General features: G+C 38.0%; 1 protein-coding gene across 1 annotated transcript; it reads right to left on the bottom strand.

Annotated features, from left to right (window-relative positions):
• Window positions 1-2,128: 2,128 nt before the first annotated feature.
• On the bottom strand, window positions 2,129-17,811 carry LOC143857793 (very-long-chain (3R)-3-hydroxyacyl-CoA dehydratase PASTICCINO 2A-like). Its single transcript, XM_077368279.1, has 9 exons — window positions 17,597-17,811; window positions 17,389-17,500; window positions 17,277-17,295; window positions 17,080-17,168; window positions 16,766-16,819; window positions 3,523-3,593; window positions 3,358-3,439; window positions 2,577-2,673; window positions 2,129-2,461 (listed from the first exon to the last, which is right to left on the bottom strand). The coding sequence occupies exons 1-9, from the start codon at window positions 17,665-17,667 to the stop codon at window positions 2,391-2,393; spliced, it is 666 nt and encodes a 221-aa protein (XP_077224394.1). The 5' UTR covers window positions 17,668-17,811; the 3' UTR covers window positions 2,129-2,390.
• Between the last annotated feature and the right edge of the window lie 1,353 nt (window positions 17,812-19,164).

Genomic DNA, 19,164 nt, shown 5'->3' with positions numbered 1-19,164 from the left:
GGGGGGGGGAGGTTACAAATTAGTTAGGTGTGAGGGGAGGACGGTGGAGGCTTACCTGCGAACCCAGGAATTGGGGGCTGGAAATAAAATAAAAAATTCGTGGGCAGGGGTGAACACAACCCTGGAAAGAAAGTGATTTTGTGTGTGTGTGTGTGTGGGTGGGTGTATGGGGGGTGCAAATCTCCGTTCCAGGAAAAAAATTTCTAGCCCGGGCAGAAAATATTTTAATTAGGAGGGGTGCAAATCCAAAATCCAGGAAAGATTTTTTTCGTGGGGGGGGAGGGGGGGTTTGAGTTAGGGTTAGGGTTTCTCGAGGAGAGAGAGAGAGGGCGTGGGATTAGGTTTTTGAGTTCGTAAAAAAGGGAGAGTGGAGATGGAGATGGAGTTAGGGTATAGGGCTAGGTGAGGGGGATGGAGAAGATGAAGGTTAATGGAGAACCTTAGGGATCAGAAAACCCTAAGGCTCTGATACCTGATACCATGTTAAGAGAAAGTTTAGAGAGAAAAATGAATGAGTTAGGGTAATCTCCTCCTGACTCATATCTTTATACTAAAACATAAAGAAATGTACAAAGTCCTAAATGCCCTTAGGCAAGTTACATATTCTAACAAGTTTTACTTGGAAAAACCATGAAAATCCTCTCCAAATCATAATAAATGTGAGAGGTGGGAATTTGAGCATGTGTATTTGTGTGCATGCAAGATGAAAATATGAAAGTTGAAATTTGAAATTGGGTGATAGCCCGCTTAACTTTCATGCTGGCTTATAATTTACTGGTTTTGGTGAATTATTGTGAAACTGTATTAGAAATTGGGACATGCTACCCCAATAAGTCCCTGTTCGTTTGGTAGCCCATGGTGGCAGCTGATTGTGATTATTGGACTCAAAATTACATTATTTTTTAGTCCAACAATCACCATCGGCTGCCACAATCCCAAACGAACGGGGCCTTCTGAATTGTAAGCCCCACAGCGGATGAGCCATTGAGTAGAAATTACTTTGCTCATATCCTTAGAAGCAAGAATCATGCCTCATGGGTGCCTCTCCCACTCCTGAACTGCGATTCGGCTCTCATTAAGGAGCAGTTAAGAAGCTTGTCAAACCTTACTAATGATGCCGTTCTTTCTACTCCTATTACTCCATCAGTCCTATAATCACTAACTTCCTTGCATCGATTTCCTTCAACTCTTCAAAGTACTTAAGCAAGTACAGGCATCTTCAGAAATTACTACTTTTTGTACTTAAATCTTTTAAGGATGTATGTGAAGGTGGTTAGAAATTTTTTTTTTTTAATGTACTTGAATTTTGAAAGACTTTTAAAGAACATATTATATAAACGCTCCCATAGTGCTCCCAACCTTAGACTCTTCTAGACCCACGCTTCCCCGCCCCGCGCACCCACTTGGTGCTTCTAAGCTTTTATACATCCAATCGATGGGCTTTTCACTTGTTAAATGTGGGAATGCAACCCATTTCTATTTTAATTCCTCCATTTGCAAGCAACTAATACACTGTTAGGAACGTATGGCCAGTAAGTTTACTCGCAACAGCTCATCTAAGACTTTATAGTTTGCAAGCAACCCATTTCTATTTCAATTGCACAGTGACTTTATAGTTTACATGATATATCCAAGAAAATTCATTGACATTAATGACACACATTCAACCTTAATCACATACTTACCATTTATTTGATTGGAACTTCACCACTATGGATACTCATTATGTCATGTGACCTTCTATTTATTCTTTTCTTTTCTTTTTCAGATCTTTTGACTATAAGATCATTAGCCTTAGCATTTCTCATTTAAAAATCACTTCAATTTCAAAGGACTACAAAAACAAAAAATTTGGCCAAATCATGCTTTTATAGTTGCCCAAAATTCATTTTTGTCAAAAAAAAATTAGTATATAATGTTTGTTAATGTAAGTACCATTTAGTGATTTATTGGAAATATTTTTTAAAAATAAACCTTATCTTTTTGTCTAAATCTAATAGAAGCATGATTAGAGATTTATAGGTAAAAATCCATTTTGATGAAACTGACCGAAAGCTGTTACATAGATGGATAAGATTTTTGGGGTATCAATCCCTAGTGGGTCTCATTAGATGAATAATTTGGATCATTGAACACAAAGCCTACGTCTGCATCATTGCTTGCTGGTAATTTTCAAAATAAATCATGTCAAGATTGAATGAGTCTGGCCTGTTCAAATACTACAGCTTAATCAAGGATTGAAATTCTGAATCCTTGAATAGAATATATACTAACTGCGTTTAGAAGATGTACTAATGCAGAGATCTTGCTAATAAATCCATGGAAAGCAATATAAATCCTACTCGATTAGGGATATTCTTTCGTTCGTAGGAGTTCGAGAGAGAGCTTTACTATTCCTTCTTAGACTTGGAGAGAGCTTTCTTCCTCTGTCCAAGCATGTACTGGTACATGTGTGGGCTGCCTGTAACAACACCACATCATCCAACCAAATAACAAGTTAGCAATCAACAGTATAATTTACCCAAAAGAAATCCAAATTCATATTTAATAGACAGTAACAAAGAAAATCTCCATGCCTGGGACATAGATTCCAAGGGCAATAATTGCAGCATAAAAGTAATCAAAGGAGAAGTTCCATTTGTTGGGCATCCATATGCAGTATTTATCCGACGTCTGCAATCATCCGATGAAAATGTAAGCTATACAATGGAGTAAAGATAGAACACACACACACTGTCATGATTTTTATGATTATTCGGGTTGGTAGGACATTGAGGCCTGATTGGAAGAAATGAAACCAGATGGTATCACTGGCAGCAGGAAAATAACATATTAATATTCAAACATTTTGAAAGATTAGTCTACAAAGTCTAAAGTTCCAACAATTTAGAGTGTTTTTCTTCAAAGAATCGCAGCGGTGTTTCTGCTTCCAAGGTAATTGTTAGTTTCTAAAAAAACATGGTTTTAAATTTTTACCGAAATCGACATGAGAAGAACGATTTTTGTTTTTGTTTCCATTCCTTCATAAACGATACGGAAACTAAAATCGTAAGTGCATTAGTGGTATTCTACATCAGTATGTGTTACATAATTATATATGCTTATTCTAGCATTTCCTGAAGTTTCATCTTAAAATTCTATCATTTTCATATGTTTCAGTGATTTTACAGGATTTTCACCAAAATTTCCAACTGAAACCAAAAAATTTATATTTTCTATGGTGACTGAAACTAAAACTGAAATTTAAAGCTTTGCTTAAAAAGGCCTTCTCGAAGAATGAAATGCTGAAAGAATAAAGGGTCTTCTTGAAGACTGAAATGCTGAGAAAACCATCTAATATATTATCGAACTCGTTACCTTGATGTATGGCAGGGCAATGTAAATTACACCAACCTCACTGGTAATACCGGTCGGGTACAAAAGCAAAAATGTGCTGTACCTGCATAGATTCAATTCCATGTGAATAAAATAATCCCTAACAGACACAAAATCACTCCAACGTCATAATAGACAAGTTTATACCTCAGCCATAAGAGCCAAGAAGGCGTAATCCCAAATGCCTCCTTCAAACCAAAGAAGGAATACCGAATAATCTGCAATTACATGTGATGGAGGAATGTTCACACCAGAAAACACATTTACTTTTGTTCCAAATCTGAATTTAAACTAATAAAAAAAAATCTGAATTTAAGAGAATAATTTTAAAAAATTGAGTTATAAAGCACACTTTTTGTTTCCTTGCTGAGCAGTTATAGAGCACAATAACAGTTGTCAAAAATCTCAAAATGCCCGACAAATGAGGATGTAAATGGTCTAAAGATTGAATGGAACAACCATGAAATAGTGACAACCCACCAGGACCCCAGGCAGGATTTGGAATGGATTCCAGGTCAAAAAGCTTGTTTTTCAAACCTTTTACTCATGTATTTATGTCAGTTAGGCGCGGACACATGTTCCAGTGAATACAAATGACAAGGTGTAGGATAGCAGAAAATTCACATACAAATGTTACAATATTTATGAATCTACTCATATACAGACCTATAAATAAAATATCTTAAGGTATAAAAAATGATAGATCCAAATTAATAAAAGAATACAAAACAAGAAAAGGTTCAAGGAATATAAAGTAAAATCAGGTAATGATTTTTCAAAAATTATAGTGTCCTTGTCAGACGGGCTTTCAAAAATTATAGTGTCCAATGGAGAGTACATTTCAGATGCATTTTATGCATTTCTAAAAACTAAAGACACTCTTCCCCAATTGTCATGCACCGGTGCACTTGAACAAAATGGTATAGGTGAACGCAAACTTCATCATATTATTGAAACTCCTTGAACTTTACTTCTCTTCTCTTCTAATCCTCATAAGTTCTGGCGTGAAATTGTTCAGACTTTAGTTTAACTTAATAATTGGATTCCCTCATTTATTAGTACTGGCATCGAACCGGGCGACAGCCACCGCATACCCATAGGGTCACCCCCCCCCCCCCCCCCCCCCCCCCCCACAAACCAAAGTACGCAAGGCTCAATCTCATTTTACAATCCATAATATACAAAGCTGCTAAATAATTGCGAAAACATGATTTATTTAAGATTAAGTACATAACCATAGCTAATTATTTTATGACAAATCTCTCAGTAAAATGTCTAGAACAAACTGAAATAAAAGTAACTACAACTAAAACCTACTCCAACGATATTATTCTCTAAGATTAGTCTACTGTTCTTCGATACCTGAAATTTTTAACCACATAATGAGCAAATAGCCCAGCCGGTTTTCTGAATCCACATCAGCTAATAGAAACAGGCATATACAATAAAAGAGTGAGAAATACCATAAAGTCCAGTCCATGCAATAATTTGTAAAAGTGCAAAAGTTGTCTTAATATAGAGTACATGTGTAAAATAACTGCTTTTGCACAAAAACACTTTCAACCACTCAATTTTTGCAATATTCCACTTGAAAAATAATGATAAAGAGTACTTCCAACCACACGGTTTTGCAATATTCCACTTGGAAAATAATGATAAAGAGTACAAATCAGTCTTTTCTGTGGCCAATTTCCACCCCTATTGGCGGGTAGTGTAATACCCGGCCCCACCAAGGGTAAAAAGGGTGCTAGTTATTCAAAAATTAAAGGCCTCATAGGTGGGTAATCATCAGCTTTTGCTCATATTCCCCTGAATTACTCAGGGCATGAGCTCACCTGACATAATGGGGCTAGCACGATTCGAGCCCAAGAAATTACTTGGATTGAACGGCTTCCTACCACCAAGCCACCACCCCAGGTGATGGAAGAAAAAGAAAACGTTTCTCTCTCTCTCTCTCTCTCTCTCTCTCTCTATATATATATATATATATATATATATATATATATATATATATATATATATATATATATATATATATATATATAAAAGATACTATTCAAGTTTAATATTGATAAATACTATGCAAGTTTACTACTGACAAACACTATTCAAGTTTACTATTCATAGACACTATTCACATTTACTATTCATAGCGGGACCCACCACTAGCGGAACCCACCAATAGCGCGACTCACTACTAGCGGGATCCACCGCTAAAACTCCACAGCTACTTTCATTAATTCATCGAACAAGTAGATCAACTCCACAACCACTTTCATTATTCCACCGAATAAGTGGTTGGGCTTTACCGACGAAAATAATATAAAATAATAATAATAAATAATATTAATCACTCGGTTACAGTTAAAAACCTTTACTATTCATTTATTTTGTACCTTTACTATTCATATATTTTTAATAAAATATAGATAAAATAGTAAAGGAATTTAAGAGGGCACTTGAATATGGTTGATGAAAGCTACAGGTTACTATTTACAATACTATTCAAGTCACTATTCACAGTTACTATTCACTTAAATTTTCCCTATAAATAGAGGAAGAGACGAAGAAAAATAGAAAGAGAGAGAGAGAGAAAAAAGAGAAAGAGAGAAAAAGAAAGAGAGAAAGGGTGAGAGAGAGAAATAAAGAGAGAGGAAAGAAAGAAAGAAAGAGGTAGGTGATTTCCACCCATATTAGTGTATTATGTGTGCATTGTTCTTTATACATATTATCCTTGTTTCTATTCATAATTTATATGTGGAATTGTCTACACTTTCCTTATTATTGAGAATGTTGGATTTGATATGTTAACCTATGCATTGATTTCTTATTACCGACAAGTGGAACGATTTACTTTTAGATGATTTTTTAGAACGAGATTTTATAAAAGCATGTTGAAAGCTGTTATATTTTCATCTGAGTTTTCTTTGATTTAAAACGAAGGAGTTCCCGATGGTTTTGAAACACCTGTAACATCATTTACATATTACGAAAAATCCTAAATTGCTTTTATCTACAGTCTTGGTATGGAATGGGTCCCACCAGTAAGGTTGATCTCTGGAAGGGGACTAGTACCCAACCTACCAGTGGGTGGGTACACTGGTCGTTCTCACGTAAACCGGTCGAGATTATCTGCCCATAAGGTTGATCTTGGGCCGCCGGCAGGGAGTCCTCTGGCTATTGATATTACTATTGCACGCTTTAGGACTTGTGAGTCCTGCGAAGGAGTGTTCATAGCGAATGAGTGTTCGCCTTTGGGTACGCTACCTGCCAATAGGATTGGAAATTGGCCACATAAAAGATTGATTTGTACTCTTTATCATTATTTTCCAAGTGGAATATTGAAAAACCGTGTGGTTGGAAGTACTCTTTATCATTAATTTCCAAGTGGAATATTGCAAAAACCGAGTGATTGAAAGTGTTTTTGAGCAAAAGCAATTATTTTACACATGTACTCTATATTAAGACAACTTTTGCAATTTTACAAATTGTTGCATGAACTAGACTTTATGACATAGTATTTCTCACTCTTTTATTGTTTATGCCCTTTTCTATTAGCTGATATGGATTCGGAAAACCGGCTGTGCTATTTGCTCATTCTGTGGTTAAAAATTCCAGGTATCGAAGAAGAGTAGACTGATATTAGAGAATAAGATCGTTGGAGTAGGTTTCAGTTGTAGTTACTTTTATTTCAGTTTGTTCTACACATTTTACTTGAAAGATTTATAATAAAACAATTAGCTATGGTTATGTATCTTGAATAAATCATGTTTCCGCAATTTATTTAGCAGCTATGTATATTATGGATGGTAAAATGAGATTGAGCCTTGCGTACTTGTGAGGGGGACCCTACAGGTATGCGGTGGCTGTCACACTGCCCCGGTTCGGGGCGTGACAGTTAAAGTGGTATCAGAGCAATAGGTTTGCAAAATATGTAGTGCCTTAGGCAAATTGTATTTTTATTGATAATTATCAAGAGTCTTACTAGTGTTCAGTATTTTTGGAATAGGTATGACCCGCATCAAGAGAATGTTTAACCCCATTAGTGCCCATGTTGCTGCGCGGGTTCCACTGTAGTCAAACTCTATTTCGGCTCCAGTGGAGCCGAACCAAGTGCAGGAGGAGTCTTCCTCCCTTATCGTCCATACTTCAGATAGGAGTACTCAAGGGTCAGGGGTACCTCGGTTGGAGCGTATGATGGAGACTTTAGTTGGGGTAATGACCCAACAGCAGCAGCAACAACATCACCCACAGCCACAGCCACCACAAGTCGAACCTCGTCAGCAACATAGGATGACAGAGTTCCCGAAGTTGACTACTACATTCGGAGGAACCACTGATCCTCTCATGGCCGAAGAATAGTTACAGGATTCAAAGAAAATCTTTGAGCTCTTGGGAATGGAAGACCAAGACAAAGTAGTGGCGGCCACCTTTATGCTTAGAGGAGGTGTAGACAGTTGGTGGAAGGTGGAGAGGCGTGCTAGGGGAAACACTATCTTTTCATGGGATAATTTCATTCTCGCCTTCTATGGCAAATATTTTCCTGATATTGTGAGAATTCTAAAGGAAAATGAGTTCTTCAATTTAAAACAAGGGAACATGACTGTCATAGAGTATGAGGCAAAATTTACGCGACTAGGGATGTTTGCGCCTTCATCGATCATGGAGGACGATGGGCTTCTTGCTCGCCGTTTGCAGGAGGGACTCAGGGAGCCCATCAAGTATCGGGTTAAAGACTTCCATCTTAGAACCTATGCAGATGTGTTAAGCAAGGCCTTACAGGTCGAGGAAGTAGTGCTTAGGTCCCAAAAGCACAGGGACCAGTAGAAAAAGAGATTTCGACAAGGGGGTCAACAGGAAGGCCAAAATTTAAGAGGGCCAGCTAAGAGGCCTGATTTTCGCGACCAAGGAGGTGGATTCTAGCAAAGGTTCAATGGCCATCGCCCCCAGCAGCAGAATACTGGTTAAATGGCTAACACACAGAAGGAGGTGGACATGTGTGTCAGGTGCAAGAAACCACATGCAACAAAGGACTGTCTATGGATCACTGGAGCATGTTCTGAGTGTGGCCAGTTAGGTCACACGATAGCAGACTCTCCTCGGAAGAGAAATGTTCAGCTTACAAGAGCAATACCAGCATCACCAGACCCGTATGTAGGACAGAATCAGGAAGGGAATCAGAAGCAGAGGGTCCCAGGCCAAATTTATGCGTTAAAAGAGCAGGACGCTAAAACCTGTAACGCAGTAGTGACGGGTATATAGTTGTTTAATTGCTGATATCTAGTGTATGTCTATCTAGAATCTAATTATGAGGCAATAGTTTAGTTGCGATATTTCATGCACCCTTATGTCTATCTAGAATTTTCATGTATAGCATTAATTTATATGCTTAGTTAATAGTGGAAATGGGTTAACCTATGACAGGTACCCTTCCCGTAGCTTCGGCTCATGCCTATGTGTTATTTGATTCGGGCGAATCATATTCTTTTATATCACCCCAATTTGTTGAGAAGAATGGTGTAGTACACAAGCCGTTGGATATAGAGTTATGTGTGGACACACCTGTAGGAGGTAGCTTGATTACTGATAGTGTCTGCATGTCCTGTGTAGTAAGACGTTGTGGTTTTAGAGATGAGAGATTTTGATGTGATATTGGGGATGGACTGGGTGGCTGCAATCATGTTGTCATAGACTGTCACGATAAGTTGGTCACCTTTCAAATTCAGTATGCACGTCTCCTCCTCTCATTTCAGCTTGTAAAGCTAGCAAATTGTTGAGGAAAGGGTGCCGGAGCTTTCTTGCCACCGTAGGATAGGGACATCGCAGTTGTGCGAGACTTTCTAGATGTATTCCCTGGGGATTTACCCGGGTTACCTCAAGATAGGGAGATCGAATTCTCCATCAATCTTGTGCCTGGCACGAGCCCCTTTTCTAAGGCTCCCTATCGGATGGCTCCAGCGGAGCTTAAGGAGTTGAGTGGGCAGTTACAGGAGCTGCTTGACAAGGGGTTGATTAGGCTGAGCCCCTTGTAGTTCATCGAATAGATCCTCGATCCTCGGCAACGGATACTTATTTTTTATGGTGACCTTGTTCAGCTCCCTATAGTCATTGCACAAACGCATACTCCCATCCTTTTTTCACAAATAACACTGGTGCGCCCCAAGGAGAAACACTGTGACCCTCTTCTTCTGATTCCCTATCTGGGCCGGTGCTGCCAGTATCATTCTTGTAAGCTGGACATTCCTCTTTCGAGGACAGTCTGCTATCCTATGACCTAACTGGCCACACTCAAAACATGCTCTAGTGATTCATGGACAGTAATTTGTCACATGTGGTTTCTTGCACCTGACGCACATGTCAATCCCCTTCTGTGTACTTCTTTGACCAGTATTCTGCTACTGGGGGAATGGCCATTGAACCTTTGCTGGAATCCACCTCCCTGGTGACGAAAATCAGGCCTCTTAGCTGGCCCTCTTAAATTTTGGCTTTCCTGTTGACCCTTTGGTCGGAATCTCTTTTTTTGCTGGTCCCTATGCTGTTGGGACCTAAGGACTCCTTCCTCGACCTGTAAGGCCTTGCTTAACACATCTGCATAGGTACTGAGTTGAAAATCTTTACCCCATATCTGATGGGCTCCCTAAGTCCCTCTTGCAAACGACGAGCAAGAAGCCCATCGTCCTCCATGATTGATGAAGGTGCAAACATCCAGAGTCTCGTAAATTCTGCATCATACTCTATGACAGACATGTTCCCTTATTTTAAAATGAAGAACTTATTTTCCTTTAGAATCCTCATACTGTCAGGAAAATATTTGCCATAGAAGGCAACAGTGAAATTATCCCATGAAAAGATAGTGATTCCCCTACCACGCCTCTCCGCCTTCCACAAGTGTATGCAACTCTAGGGGTGGCCAACCAGTTCGGTTCTCGGTCCTTGGTTACTTTTTTTTCGGTTCTCGGTTTCCGGTTCCATGAACCGTAAGAACCGAACCGTAGTACATAGTAAAACCGAACCGAACATAATCGGTTCGGTCCGGTCCGGTTCTCCGGTTCTAATGGCTAATTACTAATTACTAATTATAATTTATAAAAACTTTTAATTAAAGTTATAATATAAGTTACTTTCTTATTATAAGAATAGTATTAACTATTACTTATTAATATTATAAGTAATTTATATTAATAAGTATATGTATAATAGAAATATAAAAAATATTATATATATATATATATATATATATATATATATATATATATTCAAAAGTTCGGTTCTTCGGTTCCAGAACCGAACCAAGAACATTAGACATGGAACCGAACCGAACCGAACCGAATAAGTTCGGTTCTTCATTAGTGGAACCGAACCGGACCCAAAGTATTTTTAAACAGTTCGGTTCCGGTTCGGTTCTTCGGGTCCGGTTCCGTTCTTCGGGTCTGGTTCGGTTCTGGCCACCCCTATGCACCTCCTCAAAGCATAATGGTGGCTGCCACTACTTTGTCTTGGTCTTCCATTCCTAAGAACTCAAAGATTTTCTTTGTAACTTGTAACCATTCTTCGGCCACGAGAGGATCAGTGGTTCCTCCAAATGTAGTAGCCAACTTCTGAAACTCTGTCATCCAATTATGTTGACGAGGTTTGACTTGTGGTGGTTGTGGCTGTAGGTGATGTTGTTGCTGCTATTCTTGGGTCATTACCCCAACTAAAGTCTCCATCATACGCTCCAACCGAGGTACCCCTGACTCTTGATGAGTACTACCATCTAAAGTATGGATGATAGGGGAGGAAGGCTCCTCTTGCACTGGGTTCGGCTCCACTGGAGCCGACGTAGAGTTTGACTGCACTGAGCCCTCGCAGAAACAGGGACACTAATGAGGTTAGACATTCTCTTGATGCGAGTCATATCCATTCCAAAAATACCAAGCACTAGTAAGACTCTTGATAATTATCAGTAAAAGTACAATTTGCCTAAGGGACTACAGATTCTGTAAACCTATTGTTGTGATACCACTTTAAGTGTCACGCCCAGAACTGGGCCTGTGTAAGTAGGGTGCCCCCCCCAAGTACGCATTGCTCAATCTCATTTTACCAACCATAATACACAAAGCTGCTAAATAATTGTGGAAATATGATTTATATAAGATTAAGCACATAATCATAGCTAATTGTTTTATTACAAATCTCTCAAGTAAAATGTCTAGAAAAAACTCAAATAAAAGTAACTACAACTGAAACCTACTCCAACGATTTGCTTCTCTAAGATCAGTCTACTGTTCTTAGATACTTGAAAATTTTAATCACATAATGAGCAAATAGCACAGCCGGTTTTCCGAATCCATATCAGCTAATAAAAATAGGCATATACAATAAAAGAGTGAGAAATACTATGCCATAAAGTCCAGTCCATGCAGCAATTTGTAAAAGTGCAAAAGTTGTCTTAATATAGAGTACATGTGTAAAATAATTACTTTTGGACAAAAACACTTTCAACCACTTAGTTTTTGCAGTATTCCACTTGAAAAATAACGATAAAGAGTACTTCCAACAACACGGTTTTGCAATATTCCACTTGGAAATTTAAGATAAAGAGTACTTCTAACCCCGCAGTTTTGCAATATTCCACTTGGAAAAGAATGATTAAGAGTACAAATCAGTCTTTTCTATGGCCAATTTCCAACCCTATTGGCAGGTAGCGTACCCAAAGGCGAACACTCGTCCCCAGGACTACAGGTCCATAAGCGTGCAATAGTAATATCAATAGCCAGATGACTCCCTGCTGACGGCCCAAGATCAACCTTATGGGCAGATAATCTCGACCGATCTAGGTGATCACGACCAGTGTACCTACCCACTGGTAGGTTGGGTACTAATCCCCTTCCAGAGATCAACCTTACTAGTGGGACCCATTCCATACCAAGACTGTAGATAAAAGCAATTTAGCATTTTTGGTAATATGCAAATGATTTTACAGGTGTTTCAAAACCATTAGGAACTCCCTCGTTTTAAATCAAGGAAAAACTCAAATGAAAATATAACAGCTTTCAACATGCTTTTATAAAATCTCGCTCTAAAAAATCATCTCAAAATAAATCGTTCCACCTGTCGGTAATAAGAAATCCATACATAGGTTAACATATCAAATCCAACATTCTCAATAACAAAAAAAGTGTTGACAATTCCTCGTATAAATTGTGAATAGATACAAGGATAATAGGTATAAATAACAACGCACACATAATACACTAATATGGGTGGAAATCACCTACCTCCTTACACAAAATTCCAGCTCCGGTTTGTTGGAGTTCTGACAGAATCTCCCTTTCCTTTTCTTTCTTTCCTCTCTTTCTCTCTTTATTTCTCTCTCACCCTCTCTTTCTCTTTCTCTCTCTCTCTCTCTCTCTCTCTCTTTTTCTCTCTTTCAATTTTTCTTCTTCTCTTCCTCTATTTATAGGAAAAAATTGAATGAATAGTAACTGTGAATAGCGACGTGAATAGTAACCTGCAGCTTTCTCTCTCTCTTTCTCTCTTTCGTCAACCATATTCAACTGCCCTCTTAAATTTCTTTACTAATTTATCTATATTTTATTAAAAATATACGAATAGTAAAGGTACAAAATAAATGAATAGTAAAGGTTTTTGAACAGTAATAGAGTGATTGATATTATTTTTTTATTATTGTTATTATTATTTTATATAATTTTCGTCCGTAAAGCCCAACCACTTATTCGGTGGAATAATGAAAGTAGTTGTGGAGTTGATATGCTTATTCAATGGGTCCCGCTAGTGGTGGACCCGCTATGAATAGTAAATATGAATAGTGTCTGTGAATAGTAAAGTTGAATGGTGTTTGTCAATAGTAAACTTGCATAGTATTTATCAATAGTAAACTTGAATAGTATCTTATAGAGAGAGAGAGAGACTTTTTGCCGTCACCTGGGGTGGTGGCTTAGTAGTAGGAAGCTGTTCATTCTAAGTAACGTCTTGGGTTCAAATCGTGCAAGCCCCATTATGTCAGGTGATCTCGTGCCCTGAGTAATTCAGAGGAATATGAGCAAAAGTCGATGATTACCCACCTATGAGGCATTTAATTTTTGAATAACTGACACCCTTTTTTACCCTTGGTGGGGCCGGATATTACAACTGGCATCTCTCTTTTTGAACATCCCTTTCACTCTCTTCTCGATTACTCTAAACTTCGAATGTTTGGTTCCACATATTTTGTACTTATTCCTACATGGGATAAACTAAAGTAAAAGAGTATCATTTGTGTATTTTTAGGTTATGGTATTCAAAACAAAGGATATTGCTGCTACGATTCTGAAGCAAAATATTATGCACTTCTCGTCATGTTGTATTTTGGGAGAAAATAACATTTTATTCCCTCTCCTCCACTCCATCATCTGAGCCTCTTCCATTTGCGGATCCCTTTCCTGATCCTTCTTTTGACCCTCCTTATGAGACTATCTCTCCTGATGCTCCTAAAATTCCTATTACTCCTCTCTTAGACATTTTATTACCCAATTCAGCTGCTGATTAATTTAAGCCATACATCAACTACACTGCCTTTGCAAGTGATCCATCACCATTTACTACTACTACACATCACTAAACATAACATGGACACCATCCCCACGGTCAAACTTGAAGATTATCACTGTTTTTATCTACTATTTTGGCTCTTCATGAACCTCAATCTTACCGCGAGGCTGCCTCTAACCCAAAATGGCAGCTAGCAAGGCAAAAGAACTCATAGCTTTACAAAATCAAATTCTTAGGATCTTGTAGATCTTCCTCCCGGGGAGTCCGTTGTTGGATGCAAATGGGTTTATAAGATCAAAACCAAGTCAGATGGATCTATAGAACGGTATAAAGCTCGCCTTGTTGCAAAAGGATTCACCCAAGAGTGCGGGATCAACTATGATGAAACATTTGCCCCTATTGCTCCTATGATGACGGTACAAATCCTTATTGTTGTTGCTTGTACTCGACAATGGTCATCGCATAAAATGGATGTTAAAAATTCCTTCCTACATGGTGATCTTCATGAAGAAGTACACGCACAGCCTCCTAGTGGTCTATCACACAAACCCAATCAAGTTTGCAAACCCGAAGATCAGCTCGTGGTTTTCTTATTCTACTTTTATACTTTGATAATATGTTTATTATGGGTAATGATTTTACGGACATTAATGAGACTAAGACCTATCTACACAGATGCTTTGAGATGAAAGATCTAGGCACTATGTGTTACTTTCTTAAGATAGAAGTTGATTCTATGACGATTAAATATTTCCTTTCTTAAGTAAAAGATGCATATGATATTATTAATCGGGATGGTCTTATTGATACTAAGATAGTTGATACCCCTCTTCAATTATATGTGAAGTTTCGACCTTCTAATGGAAAACTTCTTCCCAATCCTACTTTGTATCATCAGTTGGTTGGGCCTCAACTATCTCACCATTACAAGACCAGATATCAATCACACCGTTCACATTGTCAGTCAGTTTATCGTAGAATCTCGTCCAATCCATTTTATTGTTGCTCTCATGATTGTAGGATACCTTAAGGGCATGTTTCAACAAATACTTTACTCTTCCAAATTGCCACTTGGTGCATACTCTAATGCCTATTGGGTCGATGATAATACAAATCATCGATCCACAACTGGATTCTGTATATTTCTTGGTGATTCCCTTATCTCCTGGAAAAGCAAGAAACGAATACTCATTGCTCACTCAAGCGCCGAAGCTGAATATCGTGCACTTTCGCATTCTACTGCAAAAGTTATTTGGCTACGATATCTTCTATGTGACAAGGGTATTTTTCTCTCATTCTATTCCTCTCTTCTGCGATAACGAAAGTGCTATTTAGATTGCTCACAATGATGTCTTCCAAGAATGTACAAAATATATTGAAGTTGACTGTCATCTTATCCGCTATCACATGTTTTCAAGACAATTTCCTTGCCCTCTATACCTTCAGATAACTACCAAAACTTCTTCATCCACCTGGTTACGTTTTCCTGTTTCCAAACTTCAGATGCATTCAAAATCATCTTGGGGGGTGGGGGTTTAACAGCATGCATAACTACCATCTTCCTCGTAAGATTTTGTTATTTAGGCTCTTGTTTTCCTTATTTACCATCCACTAATCAAGGGATTATACAGTTGTAACCTCTAAATATTTTACTAATCACATGTAATAGACACAATACAGAATACAGGAAGATAGACTTCTTCCTATTTGCTCTGTTTCTTCACAGCACCAACAAGATGAGAAAAATGGTATTTCCACACACTGTTTTGCTCAATGAATTGTATGAACCAATCAAGAAATAATCTAAACAAATAGCTGGAGGAAGTGAAATTAAAAACAAGTGTATAGTACAATCAATTCTAAAATTTATGATTACAGCCTATTTGGACACCACCAAAATTGGTCTTTATTTGCAATAAGTGATGGGGATCATCCATGTGTCCTTATTTATTTTTTTAAGTGTCATTCAAGTCCTTTAAGTCATAGGGGAAGGGGGTACAGGAGTCTTTTTCCACCTAAACTACTTATGTTCTTTTAAGTTATGAGCGTCTTAAATGGCCCCACATGTTTATCATGAAATACTTGAGTTGTAAGGACACTTATCATTATGTTATTAGTACACTTAAGCTATATGAAATTTAGCTGCACAAGGAATAAAGTGACAATGCTATATATTTTGCCCCCAGCTAATCAATACTCTTATACTGTTCATACCATTCCTATCTCTCTACTCAAAAGCCTTTAATCAGTCCACTTTCAGTGACCCTTACTTCATAACCTCCCCAATACCCACTACAGTTCTCTTTTCCTCCATTACAGTCCACTTACAGTCACTATGTTTCACTCTAAAATTCTGCACACCATTCCTATTAACTGTCTGAAACTGAACTTTTCCCTATTCTCTAAACCTCCTAGTCACAACCTACAACCAGAATTTTACCCTTACTTACCTTCCATCTACCAAAATTTCTTAGATCTGTCCAAATCTGTCACCCCTATTAAATCTTCCCATTTTGGTCCTCCATCGATAAGATTATCTTTAAGTGAATCTTATTTGCAAATAGGACATTAAGATCAGTTTGGAGGACAATAACAAAGATCAATATAAGATTATAATAAATATCATTTGCTGATAAGAATAATTTTAAGGGCATCTAAAGAGGCCTATCGTGTTAAAGCATTAGTAAAACAGGTTGCTAGGAACTGAATATGAAGCCATTGATTGGAGAGTAGTACTTTGCAATTATATATTGTATATACAAGAATATTAACAATTCAAAACAAAATTAGTAAACGAAACATGAGATTCAAATCAATTTTCATACAAATTTAAATCGTAATCATATAAAATCCACACCTCTGTAATGGACCAGCTGATAACCAGAGAACTGACAAGAAAATGCGTCCGAGTCTGCAAAACAAATATACAGTTTTATCAGCCCAGATCCTTCTTACCATATATCACAAAAATAACAAGGGCAATGATAAATTCACACCCTCTGTAAGATAACTGACACTCCTTTAAAAGAGGGTATAACTGACACTCCTTTAAAAGAGGGTATGTCGCAGACTTTTAACGCTTTTCAACACCAATTCACGTTAAAGGGGTGCGAATTATCCTAGGGGGGTGCGAATTTATCATTGACCTAACAAGAAATGTATGAATGTTACCTCGGGGAAACTCCACAAGATACCCCAAGTAACATACAACCTCGAACTAATCTGTGGCAGTGTTGCTGACACTGGAGATCTTACCAAACCTTTTCAAGATTCATACAATAAAATCAAGATTAATAGAATAAAATCATTAGAACAAATACATATTCCAACCCAAAAGGGGAAAAAACCAAAGGATGAGAATTCAATACCTACTAGGCCATGAAGAATCTGCCACCAAAGAAGAAGAAAAAATACAATTTGCAGATCAAAATAAGTTAAATTCATTGAAATTATAGAAAAAAGAGAAGGAATTTCAGAGACCTCCATGAAAGCCGCGGTCTGGGCGAGTTGAAGTGGCCTTTCGACGGCGCTGTAGACATTCTGGTGGCCTGATTCGATCAAAGTCTTCAAAGCAAAATACAGAACTTGACACCTATATTGATCATAAAGGATTCAAATTAACAAGGAAGAAAAAATAGAGGCAGAATTCCTAATAAAAGGAGATTTGGAGTTGTGGGAATGAAAATACCAGCCGTAGAAGACGACCCAGTTGTAGACTGAGAGGTAGAGGCGCTTTAGAGTGGATAAGAAACCAGCCATTTGGATCTCAAATCGGAGATTTCGAGATCTAAGTCTTATTTCATGACAACCCAAGTGGTGGAATGGAAAATATAGAGAGAGAGGGGAAATGTTGTTGATATTCAATGCGATTTGGTGTGGTAGATGAACAACAGCTTTGTTTAACTGTGTTGGCTTTTAAACTCAACGGCCAACAAGAGAGAGAGAGAGGTAGTTAGCAAAATTAATGGGGTTAGGGGTCTTGTTAATTAAAGAAGGGGAGACGGGATTTGATGGTGTAACTATAAACAAGTCGGCCCACTTGGGTAATTAATTATATGGGGGCGAGGTTTCTGAACTATAGCTCAGATGAGTAGCAAGCCACTATAAATACACTATCTCCCATGTTGTTTGACTCATCCAACTCATAGAACCTCATATAGATAGGGTGTTCCTAACAAACCATCTCCATACAATCATCCTAATCATTCGATCCGTAGAAGCACAATATGGACCCATTTTCTAGACGTCCACTTTAAACCTCCACAAATCAACGCTTACTATAGCCTCATATAGATAGATGATAAATTATAAGGTGTAAGGCCTTACAACAATAAGGCCTTTGTACGGTGGAAGTACCACCCTTGACATTTGATCCAACCGCAGCTCTTCAAAAAACTCAAAAGGTGAGCTGCTGTTGCATCAAATATCAAGGGCGGTACAAAGGCCTTATTGTTGTAAGGCCTTACACCATATAAAATCTCTAGATATGGTGTTCCTAACAAATCATCTCCATTCGATCTATAGAAACACAAAATGGACCCATTTTCTAGACGTCCATTTTAAACCTCCACAAATCAACGCTTACCATGATCCTATGGAGATGATTTTTTAGGGACACCCTATCTATGTTAGGTCCTATAGAATCAATATGTAACATAACCCAAACAACATAGCTACCTACCCTATTCATATGAGCTTGCCCAGATAAGGTATCTGAGGTATCGCTCAGAAACCTTTATCTGTAATTATATATTGAGATTTATCTAAGCAGTGGTATTCCCATACTGATTTCATGCCCATTTATGGTAGCCATGTGAAGACCAGCAGCTCTCCTACATAACTATATATAGCTAATATTTATGTAGGGGTACTTTCGTAATTTAAAAATGGTCATTAATGTATTGGGACATAAGTGTCATAGTAGTAAGGCTGTGGGGGAGCTCTTAAGACTGAGTGTTTCTTCAGAGTAAATCATCCCCCCATTCATGTAGTAAGGAAGGAAAACTAGATGTGAAGGATCTCCATGAGGGCCTCCTAATATTGTCACTGACTCATTGTCATGTATCACAAGAGAGAAGGTATGCTGGCAAATAGGCCATGAAATTGTTGGTGACTTTGTCCATGAGACTAAAAATTTTGAGGAAAGAGTACAAAGTCCTATCTACAAAAATCAGAGACGATGGCAAAGATAGTATTGACGCTATTAGTCACTGAAGATTCAACTCCTTAATCGTAACCCAAAAGCTACAAGGAAAA

This window comes from Tasmannia lanceolata, unplaced genomic scaffold, assembly GCF_043159265.1.
Source record: "Tasmannia lanceolata isolate RefF3 unplaced genomic scaffold, GAP_Taslan_0.1 ptg000025l, whole genome shotgun sequence".
Lineage (NCBI taxonomy): Eukaryota > Viridiplantae > Streptophyta > Magnoliopsida > Canellales > Winteraceae > Tasmannia > Tasmannia lanceolata.
This window is presented reverse-complemented; position numbering and strand designations above follow the sequence as displayed.

Coding starts and splice junctions, on each gene's coding strand:
- LOC143857793 (XM_077368279.1), bottom strand. CDS start 17,667: ATGGCTGGTTTCTTATCCACTCTAAAGCGCCTCTACCTCTCAGTCTAC. Junction 16,820..17,079: donor TCTTGTGGAGTTTCCCCGAG/GTAACATTCATA, acceptor TTTGTTTTGCAG/ACTCGGACGCATTTTCTTGT. Junction 3,440..3,522: donor TCTTGGCTCTTATGGCTGAG/GTATAAACTTGT, acceptor GAATCTATGCAG/GTACAGCACATTTTTGCTTT.